At 44.9% G+C, this 14,344-nt stretch overlaps 1 protein-coding gene across 3 annotated transcripts in view; it reads left to right on the top strand.

Moving 5' to 3' along the window:
* The first annotated feature begins 531 nt into the window (after positions 1–531).
* Positions 532–14,344, top strand: part of LOC102976446 (latexin) — a 73,069-nt gene continuing 59,256 nt past the window's right edge. For 2 of the 3 annotated variants that reach the window (XM_007113200.3, XM_028490509.2), the window contains exon 1: positions 535–813. In XM_007113200.3, the coding sequence (XP_007113262.1) occupies positions 535–813 (279 nt within the window). Of the gene's footprint in view, positions 814–14,344 lie in introns of all 3 variants that reach the window. The other variant, XM_007113201.3, reaches the window with a different exon arrangement.

Below are 14,344 nucleotides of genomic sequence, written 5' to 3'. Positions count from 1 at the left end.
CATTGTGCTATAAGGACCCCCAACAATGCCGGCTGCGTCCCGCCCCCTTCTCCACCCGTTTCCAATTTCATCTTCTGGGAAATGAGCTCCAAGCCTTGGAGAACGGAAGCAGGTTTGCTCTGAAACCCTAAGGGCTTCGAAATCACAGCAGCCTCCGGGGAGAGAAACCAGGTCCTCAAGCTGGGTTGGGGGCGCGGGGTGGCGCCAACCCGGCCGCTCTCCCTTGGGGGAGGAGTCTCCACTGCTCCCCTCGTGCCCCTGCCCGCGCGGCCCCAGCCAGATACCCGGGCCCCGCGCCGCGGAGGCGCCGCCGCGTCCGGAGCCGGGCAGCGGGAGCCCAGGCGGAGTGGGGCGGGGCGGAGGGGCCCAGGGGCTGCGGGAAGCCCCGCGAGGGTGCGGCCGAGCGGGACCCAGACTCCTTCCAGCAGGCCGCCCCGGGGGCGGGGGGAGGAGCCCGCGCGGCCTTATTGACTCGAGCGCGGGCACAGCCCGCTCGAAGCCCCGACCCGTCGAACGTCGCGCCAGCCCGCGCTCATGCAGCTCCGCCGGCAACCGCTTCCTGCGCCCCGGCCGGGGGACCCGGACCCCGCCGCCCCGCTGCTCGTGCTGCTCCTGCTGCTCGCCCTCCAGGGGGCGGCGGCGGCGCCCGCGGGGCCCGGGGAGCCCGAGGACTCCGGGTGGCGTCAGGACGCGGAGTTCCCGCGCGGGCTCCTGTCGCAGGCGGCGCGCGCGGCGCTGCACTTCTTCAACTTCCGCGCGAGCTCGCCCAGCGCCCTTCGAGTGCTGGCTGAGGTGCAGGAGGGCCGCGCTTGGGTGAGTACCAGAGCGACACGGTGGGCGAGCGCGGGGACCGGCCGCGAGCCGCGTGGGTGGTGACGCCTGGATACGCGCCCCTGTGCGCCCAGCGGCGGATCCGCGAAGGAGACTGTGATGCGCCAGGCGCCTGCGGGGATCCCGGCTCGCGCCTCGGCGCCGGGAGTTGATCAGACGTGGAGAGGCCCGTCAGTGCGCGGAGTCCGCAGAAAGCTGGCTCGTTCTTTCTGGCATTTACGACGCCATAAAGATTTTTTACAGGGCAGCTCCCATACCTGGGAAAGAGGTGCATGGGGAAACCGAGGAACAGGCCCAAAAGGCAAGGCTTTATCTTTTCTGCGACTACCCAGAGTTGGTTGCTATGGGGTGGTCACCGAGCATTAGTTCTGGGCGGGATTTCCAAAATCTAAGCCAGTTCCCAGGCCGAACCGCTGATGTTCCCTGGTTAATTGCAGGCCATCTTGCAAGGGCTTCAGGATAATATTGCAATTTACGCGTTGGCCTGCCTGGGCAAGAACCTTCGTAATCCTGGCGTCTGCTTTAATCTAATGGGAGTGAGTGAACTAGGGCTGTTCTCTTTGTGAACGGAATGAATAAGAACGTGGCAGCTCGTTCGGTTGCTGATTTCAAGGCACTGGCTGTAGGTACCATTTTGTGCCTGTGGAGCTACGTTGCTTTCTTCATCAAGTAGAAGATTACGAAAGTTACAGAACTACACTTAGTCTGTCCCAAAAGTGACGATGCTTTTTCCAGTAATCCTCCAATATTCCACGAAGCCTGTAGACTCAGCCTTAAGGAATCTAGAGTTTAGTAAAGAGTGTAAATAGAAATTTAAAGAGTGGCTGTGGGATTTTTCTTTAAGACTGTTCTAGACGTGGTGTTAAGGGTGTGAGAAAGCCATTTGGAAGTTCGGCCTTGGTTCTTCAGACTTAACCCTACACCCAGCTTGTCTAGATTTATTGAATGGTGAAATAAAATTTTTCCTAAAAAAAGGCAACCTGTGCTTGTCACCTGTTCTAACAGATCTTGCTGTGTCAGGGAGGAAAAAGTTCGGTTTACCAGCCCAACAGAGAAGTGAGGGAACAGAGCTTGAGAACTTTCTATCAAAGTAAGGGAGTCACCACCTCCCAGAGCCCAAAGAGGGGCCCCCCTGAATATTTCCTCCCAGGTTATCAGTGGGAAGGATTCCCTACAGAAAACCAAGCTCAGATTTCTAAAGTGCACCAGGAATTTTTCAGGTCCCAGGAATTTTTTTTGCTTCCTTCTAAGACCATAAAAAGAATTAAATAATAAAATAATTTGCATTTTCATGCATTTAGTTAACCCCTTATTGAAAAAATAAAATACTTGGCATCTTTCATAAAATAAACTAAATCCAAGTGAGTTAAGAAAAACTTCCTGTCTTATCCACAGAGAGCTCAGTTACTGTTTTCGTCTGTAATAATATAATCCTGAATTTTAAAGGGATCTCTCCTTTTTTGTCCTAAAAAAGCTGGGGGGGATAATCAATAAATTAGAGGCAGGTATGCATGAGAGGGAGGAGGAGTTAAGAAGTAGAAGAATCCAGGACATTGACCCTAAGAAAAGATACCTTCCTCTCGATCATCTGGTTTACCTTTACATTTCCTCCCAAAGTGATTATAAATGTTTTAACATCAAGGAGCCAAGGAAGAGAACTTAGTGATTTTCAGGGCCAAGACTCTAGAGACTAAAGTGGTTTCAGTTTCTCCCTGGAATTCACTGAAATTGCTTGCTTGATTGAAACTGCTTGAATGAGGAGAACAGACACCACCTGCAAGGAGCCTTCAATGCACGGAACTTCTGCTTCAATTACAAGAGCAGTCGTAGCATTGACAAGAGGTGGAAAATGATAGACCCTAAAAACTCTTTATCCAATCAGTGCATTATCAGAGTGAGCACTGAGTTGCTGGACAATATCTGTCATTCCTCTAGGACTGACCAGGGGTTAGCCGGTGGCTGAGTGGGCGAGAGAAGTGTAGCTGATAGCATCCTTCTCCATCCTCGGGGTCAGTGTATCCCTTTGTATTACAGATGAGAGGCTGGGACCAAGTCAGGGTTTTTCAAACTAATGGCACACTATTGGGTTATGAAATCTATTTAGTGGTTGCAGTTTTTTGTTTGTTTGTTTTGTTTTAAATGAAATAGTTTGGAATACAAACTGTTTAGAGTGCATTGCAGAAGAGGGTAAGTAGTGCCTCAAAATGTTGCCAACATATATGTATGAACTGGGTCATTATGAAGCATGCAGTTCTTGCTGTGTGTTTCAGCTGAAAAAATTTTGAAAGCCAGTGAACCAAACGATTCTTAAGACCTCTTCCAGCTCTGAAATTCCTTGATTCTAAGTGATTTTTCGGTTCTGCAACAAATCCTCATTTTAGGAACACTGTTGCCCTCTAGTGGTAAAATGTAGTAATAGCTGTGGTAGTAAATGCAAGGAAGTATTGAGAAGAAATCAGAGCTAGCTGGTGAGCTTGCGAGCATTGTTTTGTTTACTAATTGTAAGGAGAGATCACAGACCATGACTTGTGTTCCCTCATTGCCCTTGTCTGATGACATCTCTTTCCTGACCATACACTACCCTTCCACGACCAAGAGGCTCCTATTTTTCTGATGCCTTAGGACCCAGAGCATGGAGGGGGTGGTGTTGAGAGCTCCTGTGCTACCCAGGGTATCCTAGATCAGCCCTGCTCCCGAAGATCTGGGGCTGTCTCTTACACTGAGGCACCGATCGTAAGTCCTAGGACAACTGGCCCCTGCCCCGAGCAGCTGGTGAGAGGCCAGCCCTTCCCTGGCATTTAGAGAGACTGGTGAGATCTTTGTGCGCACAAACTTCAGGAGAAAGGCAACCCATTTGAAATCAGCCGTTGCTTGGGGATTGCTCACAAGGACCAGGCCAGGACCAGTAGTTGGAAACATATCAGTAATTGAAACAATTGACCAAAGGTGGGGCAGGAGGGAGTTATGCCTAAACCTTAACAGCTTCAATTTAAATTAAAATCAGTGAATATAAAACTATCATCTGTCTTTTTGTGTAGGGTGAACTGAACGAAGGCCATTAATTGGCACTCCTTGCAGTCTTTCTAGCAAGAAGACACACCCATAATGGGCATCTGTGATTTCCATTTTTGTTTACTTACAGTGGAGGGAGCACTTGCAAAGAATACAGTTCACGATCCTCTCCTTTTACTTTTTTTGACTTTTCTTGCCTAACTATGACTCACCCATACCCAATTTACCAGCAAGAGTTTTAGAGACTTGACTTCATCAATTCTTTCTACTGCATTTAACTTGGATTGTGTGGACATGACATCTTTTTTTGTGCCCCCTCTTCACCAGAACATTTAATTATGCAGCTAGGTAATGAGTACACCTGCCATAGGTAAGTTTGGGAGCAAAACAGCTGACTTCTGGTGAGCATTCGGCTGCCCCAGCGCTGGTGGGCTGGGCTGCTGTCCCCCGGGCGCCCGGGTGTGTCTGAAGGCAGAACAGAGCCAGTCTGCTGAGCCACGAGGCAGCTGGGAGAGCACCTAGTCTGCTAAGAAAAAGCTTCTTCTTTTATCCCTTTTCAATCTATGAAGCACTTTAATACAGCACAATTCATCTAATTACTGCTCTCCTTGAAGGCTCCTCTCCATTAATGTCAATAATTTAGAGGTGATGGTTCACAAGAATAGGAAAGCAATACATCAAGCCGACCATAGAAATGAAAACTGGAGACTGAAGAAGGCCGCAATGAATATGGAGGGGAAAGAGAAGTAATAAAACCCTTTAGTGAAAGAATCTCTGCTTTCACGCTAGCAAGGCTCCTAAGTGCGTTTACAGCCCTCATGAAAGAACCATAGGGGGTGGCTATCGGCAGGATGCAGGTGGCGCTCCGCAGCGCCCTCTACCGTGAGGATGAAACAACAATCCTGAAAGCACAGAACCGAGGCCACGCCTGCCCTCCTTTCCGGGCACTGCCACTGCTGACATGGCACAGGTGCCCCCAATGGCTCCGCCCACCTCCCACCGCGGCGCCCACCTGGTCCGCAGGCTCTTGATTGCAGAGTCTGGGTCCTGCATGGGGTGGGAAAGGCCACTGGCCCTGAGGGTAAACTTAGGCCTTGGCCTTTCTGGCGCGTGTTCCGCAGTCGCTCAAGCCAGCTGCACGTGTATGAGCTAACGCTTTTAACCAGCTTGTAAGAAGTTGTTTTTGAACTGCAAACATTTTTTTTTTTTTTTTTTTTTACCAGCCCACAGCATTTCCATTTGTCTTGCCACACGGGGAGCCATAGCCAAGGGTGCGTGTGATCATGGAACATTAGTAATGATCCCAAATAAAGACCACCGTTGGTGGGTTGTGAATTTAACCATCAGGAGTGTGGCTTGGCTGCACACTCTTCCTTGAACGGCCTCGGTGGTTCTGCTGGAGACAGAATGTAAATAGCCCTAAAATGACTAATCTTAATGAGACAAGGAATCAAATCCACACACATATACACACACACAGTCTCCCAGATCCAACCTGACCCTTGATCTCAATTCATCAGCATGAATCACCCTAGAGATTTATTCACACTTTTGCAGCCGTGGTATTTATTTCCCTTTGTGATGGCCCTTCAGTTGAAGAGGTTTGCACAGAGCTGGTCCCACAGTAGCAATAGCAGTTCCCCAACTCTGGATTACTTCTTAGGATCGTTCAAGAGGCCTCTAGCCAGTAAAGTCGAGTTATGAAAGAGTCTTGTACCATAGCTGTGTACGAGATGTATATGAATCCACAATGGCCCCAAGAGGAGGTGCCAACACAGAACACTGTGTGAAGGATCACAGGTAATTTTCTATCTGTATTAGTTTCACTGCGGTAACAGATGGCCACAGACTTTGTAGGAAAAAAAAAAAAACACAACTCCCACGTATTTATTCTCTCACAATTCTGGAGGTCAGGAGTCTGAAATAGGTCTCACCGGGCTAAGATTAAGGTGTTGAAAGGGCTGCGTTCTTTCAGAAGATTCTAGGGGAGAATCCATTTCTTGCCTTTTCCAGCTTCTAAAGGCCGCCCGCACTCCTTGGCTCGTGCTCTTCTTCCATCTTCACAGCCAGCAGGTAGCATCTCCTGAATATAACATTACTCTCCCTTATAAGGACCCATGTAAGTACACTGGGCCCACCTGGATAATCCAGGATACTCTGTCCAACTCAAGATCCTTAACCCGATCATATTGGCCAAATCCCCTTTGCCTTGTAAACATGTTCACAGATTCCAGAGATTAGGATGTGGGCATCTCTGGGGGCCATTACTTAGCCTACCACACCCAGCTTCCTTCCGGGTGGCTGCGAGCTCATGCAAGTATTTACCACACTGCCGAACACGTGACTCTACCCAAGAGATGGCAGCTCTGGCTGATCTCTGCAGCCTTGGTAACCTCCTCACCCCAAACACGCCCACCCTCCACACCCCGTGTTGGTACTTGACTGTAGGCTGCTTTGTTCTCTTGCCCTGCATGTGTGTCTGCTTCCACAGGGTGGAAGGCCTCCCTTCTCTTTATCTCCACTGTCCTAGCATAGGGACCTGCTAAAGACAAATATTAAATATTAGATTAACACAGAGGTAGCTGGAAGGGTGCTGGGACCACTGGGCATCAGGAACAGGAGGCTGGGCCAGGCCCCGACCCGTTTCCAGCCCACCTACAGGAGGAGGGAGATCGAATACCTCAAATCTCTTACAACCAGCCTTTTCTAATTTTCTGAGCCCCACCTTGAGCTAGAGGGGAAGCGGAGGGGAACGCTGCCTCTGGCCACTTCTACCCTGGCTCCTTTGGAAGAAGGGTCAAGAACTCGTACTCAGAGTTGGCCAAACAGATTAACACACAGTATTCTGTCTCTTTCTCTCCACTACTCCTTAGCCTGATGAAGTGTCCAGTGCAAAGATCTCCTTGGACCCCACAGGATGGGGCCTGATCTGGAGGTCATTGACTTTTGTTCTGTAAACTGCAATGGCCTTATCTGGCATTGCCCAAGAGAAGGAAAAAATGCAATGAGATAATTCCAGGGTATAATGTAATACACTGATGTTCTCTCTGTCCAGAACATAAGAGCAGCATAGCAATTTTTGTCCACAGATGAGTTGTTTACTTGTCTCCAACTAAGCCTGACTCATAAAACTAACCTTATCAAATGAAGAAGTTTGCTTTTCCTGGAATGGCATGACATTTATGTTTTCTTACCAAATGTGAAGACTGGAGGGGACATTTAGAAGCCGAGCCTGTTAGGCCAGTGAGGCCCACTGTGTGCCCGAGGGGAGATTAGCATCACCATTTGAGCTCTTGACAGCTGTCTGTCCTCACTGCCTACCCCCTCAATGTGGAAACATGAAGTTTAAGGCTGTCACCACCGTCTCTAAGGTCACGTGAAGGAACCATGCCTAGGAACCAGTGGCAGAGAGAAGAAACAAGAGCCAGGCTTCCCCCAAAGCACAGGGTTTTCTTTTTCTCTCTCTTTTTTTTTTTTTTTTTTTGCGCTGTGGGGCATGTGGGATCTTAGTTCCCCAACCAGGGGTCAAACCCACACCCCTTGCAGTGGAAGCGCAGAGTCCTAACCACTGTTCTGCCAGGGAATTCCCAAGGGTTTTCTTTCTGTAGATGAGCTTTGGGCAGGATCTTATCTTTGGAGACTCCCAGAGTCGCGGCGTTTTCGTGACCCCTGCGGCATCCGACAGCAAGGTTTCTCTGGGTACCGTCCCTGCTCTTACATTTGCCCTAGGTTTTTGTTGTGTTTTTTGAGTGAGTTTAAAGGGGGTGTTAGGTTTTTAAAATGTGCTCTTAGAATAATAAATACCTATTCTCCATCCCTTATCAAGTTCCTCAGTTTTCTGTCCAGTACTCACACCCTGTATTTCAATGACTTGACTTTAAACAAGCAAGCAAATGTTGTATAGTATCTAATATAAAGATAGTCTGGACACGTGCTGGAGGAGACATCTCTGATCTACTGACATGAAAACAAAAGCTTTGTGTTTTACAGAAAATAGCTTTTTACAGAAAATGAGACATGGCTTAGTAGAGTTGCTATTAGAACATGTAATTTTTAACTTCCTGGATATAAATGGCATTACATGGCCAAGTCGTTATCCATGTAGCAGGAAGGAAGGAGTGAATTTTCTTCAAAAATGATTTAAATCCAGACTGCCTTCTCCAAATGTTCCTGCTTGAAAAACAGCACATGCTATGTTGCCACGGAGTTTTATCGGCTGCACTTCCTGAAGCAGAGAGTCGATCTGTCCCATGAACTTCCTAAATCATCATGACCTGATTTGCCAAAGACTCCACGTGGACCAAACTTTGAGATAACATTCCTCCGTTTCATTTAGTTTCATGATACCCTCAGACCTTTGGGGAGAATTAATTGTCATGTCCTAACTTCAGTGGTTCCACTCAGTGTCTAGAGAGAAGTTCTCAAAGTGTGGTCCCTGGACCAGCAGGAGCAGCATCAGCGTCCCCTAGAACTTGTGAAAATGCAGGGTCTCAGGACCCACCCCAGGTTTACTGAATCTAAACTTGGGGTGGAGCCATCACACTGTGTCTTATTTAGCAAGCCCTCCAGGAGATTCTGTTCCAGCTCAAGTTTGAGACCCATGGCTCTAGAATAAAGTCCCTTAAGAGACCTTCTGTAATCTGGCCCCATCCACCATGGTGACCTCCACTCCAAGTATCCCTGCTATTAACTTGCTAATCTCCCCAGCCTGGCTGCTCACCTGTCTTCCTGAGTGTCCTTGCCCTCTCTCTCCCCAGTTGTCTCCAGCCTAGTCCTCCTGGAGATTCCCCCTCCTGCGCTGCACCGGCTCGAGCTCGCGCTTAAACCCTGCCTGAAAGAGTGTACCCAGGGTCTCTTTCCAGGGTCTCAGATCATCGTCACTTCCATACTGTTGTGGATTGTTGTGTCCTCAAAAAAGATACATTGAAGTCCTAACCCCCTGTACCTGTGCCCTTACCTTACTTGGAAATAGAGCCTTTGCAAATGTAATCAAGTTAAGATAAGGCTATACTGGGCTAGCATGGGCCCTAAATCCAATGATTGATGTCCTTATAAGAAAGTCATGTGAAGATACAGAGAGAAGAATGCCATTTAAAGACAGAGGCAGAGACTGGAGTGATACAGCTCCAAGCCAAGGAAGGCAAGGATTGACGGCTGCCACCAGAAGCTCGGAAGAGGAAAGGAGGGAGTCTATCCAGAGCCTCAGAGGGAGGCCAGCCATGACAACACCTTAATTTTGGACTTTTGGCCTTCAGAACTGTGAAAGAATCGATTTCTGTTGTGTTAAGGTACCCAGTTTATGGTACTTTGTTATGGCCACCCTAGGAAATGGATACACACTCCCTGCCTGGCTGTCTCCCTTCCAGAAGGTCTGCGTGGTCTTGTCTACAGGAACTGTGGTTTTAAGCACAGTCCAACTCTCAATTCCTCTCTCTCTCCCCCTCCCTCTCTCACACTTCACGCCCGCACACACACTCACACTTCCCACACACACACCAGGCAGCTTTCTTTCCGCCCTCTCTTAAAGGGATTGACTGGGTCTGTTTGTATGACCTCTGTGCTGTATAAGGGGAGAGCAGGGGTCTGGAGCCCGGCTTCGCTACTTACTGGCTCTGTGACTTTGGACAGTTCCTTAACTTTGGGCAAGTGCCTCAGTTTCTTCATCTTTAAAATGGGGATAAGATCAGTATTTACCTCAAAGGACTCTTGTGCTGTGATAAGTAGTTCCTGGGCACTGTGTTAAACCACATGAAGCATATAGTGAGAGCTCAATATATATATATATATAAAACATATATATTATAGTTTTTATCATGATTTTACCCAGTGGTTAGCAGAATGCTTTATACACAAGTGCTGAATAAATGCTTGACATTGATTAGACAGGGATTTGAGGAACATTTTTTGACTCCCCCCCCCAGCAAAAAAAAAAAAATCTAGTGAGATGAGTTTGTCCTATGAAGGCATTCTATGGTACACTTTCTTAAACAGGACTTGAAAAGTGGCCTGTTTCCCTCCCAACTGATTGCAAGGGAAGCCTCAAGTCAAAGTGCTGATCACTCTCCTAAAGAGCCTGTCCTGAGGCAGGGCGGCTGCCTGGGGCTACCCTTCCTCATGGCCTTTGGGGACAAAAACCAAGGAACCTACAAAATCAACCAAACACAGAAAAAACAGGTTAGAACATAAACCACATCATTGGTGGTCCGTGACTGTAAAGCATTTAGTTCTAGGCTACAGTACATAAGTCCTCTTTTACACGTAATTAAAAAGAAATCTGTAGCAAAGAGCTACTAATTCATTCCTTCAGGTTATACAGCCATATAGTAATTTGTTTTGTTTGCCAACTTTTTCTTTACATAAAAAGCTTTATTCTGGAAAAGATGAGAGCAAGGTGCTGTGCCCCTGGCTGCGCTTGGAGAGGGATGTGAACTTCCTAATCTGTTTGGCATGTGGGCAGTTTTGGCAGAGCCTGGGGGCGGGGGGGGGAGCACAGCCCCGTGATCTGCTCCGTGGGAACACTCCTCACGTCAGGAAAGCCAGACCTGCCTGTCACCTTCCCTGCGACAGCCTTGGCTCTTTAAAAATGTCTGTTTAGTTTTTCAAAAAATGTCTTTAAGCGAATGGGTTAGCTTTGCACCGTCTGGCCGTCACGACACGTGTTGTAAGCACAGAAGGAAGACCACCTGACCTTGAGAGTTTGGCTTTGGCTCTGTCCCAGGTACGGAGCTTCTAGATTCAAAACCACTGTAGTGAACAGTTTACCTCACTCTGCAAATCTGATCACACCAACAACATGATGGACAAAAACACAAGTTTAAGATACGGGGTGGGGACATCCATACCGAGTTACTTCGGACTTAACGTTTGTTAAATGACTTTCTATCTTGTTAAAAGCCCATTCATGCACTTGTTGGTTCCAGGTACAAAGCTGAGGGAATAACACCCTCATTACCTTTGCTTCGTGGAGACCCCTCTCCGATGGCTGTTTATTCTCTTTTATCCCCTTTCCCATTGTCGACTGAAAAAAAAAATGCACAACCTAAAAGTTGAGAATTATGTTTTATTTGGTGAATTTACTGAGGACTATAGCCCAGGATACAGCCTCTCAGATAGCTCTGAGGAACTATTCCAAAGAGAGAGGTAAGGGAGGTGCCAGGATATGTAGGAGTTTTTGCTGGAAAAAAAACAAAAACAAAACAAAACAACATGTAGTTCAACATCAAAAGATTACTGCTAATCACAAAAACATCTCAAGTTAGTGATTTTAGTGCTCTTCTATGTATGGGAAGATGCAAGAGTCTGGGCTTATGTAAATCAGTCCTTTGATAAGCATCTTAAATATATAGGGCCAGTATCCTGTGTTTCTCCATCCTGAATTCCCCTCAGGGTGCACTTTCTCGGTGTTTTAAGCCTGCAACATCCTTTGTTTACTGAAATGGCAGGCGATGTTCTTTGTCCACAGTGCCTCTTCTTGGTCATAAATTTGACCAACATTTGAGAGGCATTTCATGACCAGTTTTGTCCCATGGCTCTAGGAAAGCTCATTCCTAGATCAGGTGAGGATTCTGTTGATAGGCCACTCAATGTGCTAAGTTTTTTGGATTAGGCCTTGTTGATAATCTAAAATTCTCTGGATTGCCTGTTCTGCTAGTCTGTTAACCCAGGAAATGTTTTCTCTTGTTGCTTCTTCCCATATCTACAGTTGCACTATTACAATTATTCTACGTAGAGTTATATATGTGATTGATTGCCTCAAGACGTTTAGCTATCATGAGTTTTGTTGGAGGCCTGGTTACACATTGGGTAATGCAAGAGACAATAATCTCATAAAATAGACAGGATGTAAATAATACACCTGTTAATATGTTAATAATGTTAATAAAGTACAGCAGAGAAAGGCACAAGTCATAAATAATTTGAAAACAAGAGAACAAATTAAAACAGTGATTAGTATAACTAGTTGTAATCTGGTCTCAATAAGCCATCAAATCCACAGGGGAGCCAGCTGGATAAGCCAAATTCTGGAAGGATCATGTAGAGAGAAAAAGGTAAATGTTTCATCTTTGTTTTTACAAAGGTACACTTTATCAGCTTGTTGTAGATCAAAATTAGCGTAAAGGGAAAGATTTTCTGGAAAAAAAGATTAAAAGCCAGTATATTTCAGAAAAAAGTCATAAAATTATAAATCATATTTATCAATTCATTCACTCCCATGTAATTAATTCCAGTTGATCTGGATGAATTCATCAGGTTTTCCGTTAGGGTTTTGTAACTTCTTACTGAGTTCAGTGGTATGATCTAAGTTATCAGAAACAAATATGTCAAAAGTCTTTTTTACGAATCCTCTTGAGAATCTTCATTTTATAAAAGCATCAGAGTAAAATAGTGCTTGTCTATAAATGACAAAAGACTTAAAATGGCATGGTTAAAGATCTGTTTACAGTGTAACTGACAAGAAACTTGGTTATTTCTGTGTCATATGACATTTTAAGATAACAGCTAGAATTATAACTGATAACATTATATCAGGACATATCAGATGTTTAGGAATTCCATATAAGTTTTGGAATATCTATATTAATGGCATTTACCCATAAAATAAGAAGGTTTTATCACACTTATTTGACAATGTTTCCCATGTAATTTAACATGCCAAATAAACCTTATTAGTTTAATATTTCTCCTTGGGATGTTTCAAGGGTCCTTTGAAGCATCCCAAAGTTAGCTGGAAAGTCAAAAGAATCTAAATTAGAATTTGATATTTGGGAAGTTTGTTATAAAAAAAAAACAACTTTTTAAAACACTTGGTCAATTAGGATCATAGGTCACTGTGAAGCAATCGTTATTCACTCAACCAAAGTGACACTAAAAGATTTTTAAGGCAAATAACAGATCATTTAGAAGGCAAAGAAACTCACAATCTGTTACCAAAAGTATTTAGTTCAACATTCCAAGAAAACTCTGTTCTCTTAACAGAGAGAGAAAACCAAACTCCAGTCCTGCACCAGCCCACCCTGAACAACAAAATTCACTTACCTAATTAAATTCAATCCAAACCCAGCCTGACCATGCATGAAAAAACTTTTTCAGAGCTGTCTTTCTACAAACCTTTCACACGTTCTATATCCATTTTAGTTTGTCCCTTATTTTTCTGCCCAGAGACAACAGCTCTAGGACAAACTCTCTCTTTTCCCTTAACAAAATGTACTTCCACTCCTCATACCTTCTTTTGCCAAAAACACTCATCCTACTTTCCTTGCATACTAGATCATGTGAACCTGGAATTCATTCTGGCCAGTTTCCTTTATACTTGGAAATATTTAATTTGTAAGTGCTTACTATTTAGTCAATTAAATAGAGCTCTTTTATAAGTTTAATTTTGATATTTTCCAGAGGTAGAAACAAATATGTATAATGTACACAATGACATAAACAAACAAAAATAGAGATCTCATAGCTTCACTTTAACACTTAGTTTTGAATCAGGTATTACGATATAAGCTTACTAGTTTATAAATAAGTTGGAATAAGTCAAATTTATTTTCTCAGATGACCAAGACTTTACTATTGATATTTGTGGAAAAGATTTCTAAGATTTGTATTTGTTCTTGATAATCCCCTAAGGAAGCTGTGACTTAGATTTTGAACGAGGGAGCCTTTCCAATGGTTTGAGTTTTAAAAGGCCATTTTTTTTCCTTTTTTTAAAATTTGTATCAGGTTTTACCTGATTAAGCAAATTAGGCTCAGTCTCAGGTCATTGTAGCTGTATCTACATTTCTGATTTGTAGAGATTTGAAAACCAGACAGTTGCTTTTAATTCCCCAGAGAACAGATCTGCTGCCTAAATTATACTAAAAGATTGATTTGTCCAACAACATTTTCTTTAAGTTGCTTTTTTTATATCAGTGAGAAGATTTTCAACTAAACTGAAATTCAAGAGTTCTATGTCCTAGAATTTTAAGCTTTTATTTATCATGCTTTCAAAAGTTTGCATAAGGGATTCAACAAAGGCCCTCTTTCTGAGTGCACAGGTTAAACCCACAGCAAGAATCTCTATTATTGTTTTTATTGGCCCCTGAATATTAGCACTCAGTTTTTATTTCATATTGTGTGGTCTCAGGTAACCCTGTTGGTTTCTTTTAGTATGTTTAACTAATATTGTCTGAGGGGCAGATTTATATGACCTGTCTTATACCAGGAAGGGGGAGAAATAGTGTCTGTCTTACAGTATAATTAGGGAAAAGAGATGTAACCATCTTATAAAGCCCATTTAAACATACCAATTTATGTAAGCTTTCATCTCAATTCTATCAACTTTTATACCTTTGTTTCCATTAGGACCCCATCAATAAGTCTTGGTCTTACAAGGAGTCTTAGATGCTTTTCTTTTTTTTAATCTCCCAACCTTTTTTTGTGTGTGTGTGGTACGCGGGCCTCTCACTGTTGTGGCCTCTCCCATTGCGGAGCACAGGCTCCGGACGCGCAGGCTCAGCGGCCATGG

The sequence above is a fragment of the Physeter macrocephalus genome, chromosome 1 (genome assembly GCF_002837175.3).
Source record: "Physeter macrocephalus isolate SW-GA chromosome 1, ASM283717v5, whole genome shotgun sequence".
NCBI classification, from domain to species: domain Eukaryota; kingdom Metazoa; phylum Chordata; class Mammalia; order Artiodactyla; family Physeteridae; genus Physeter; species Physeter macrocephalus.
This window is presented reverse-complemented; position numbering and strand designations above follow the sequence as displayed.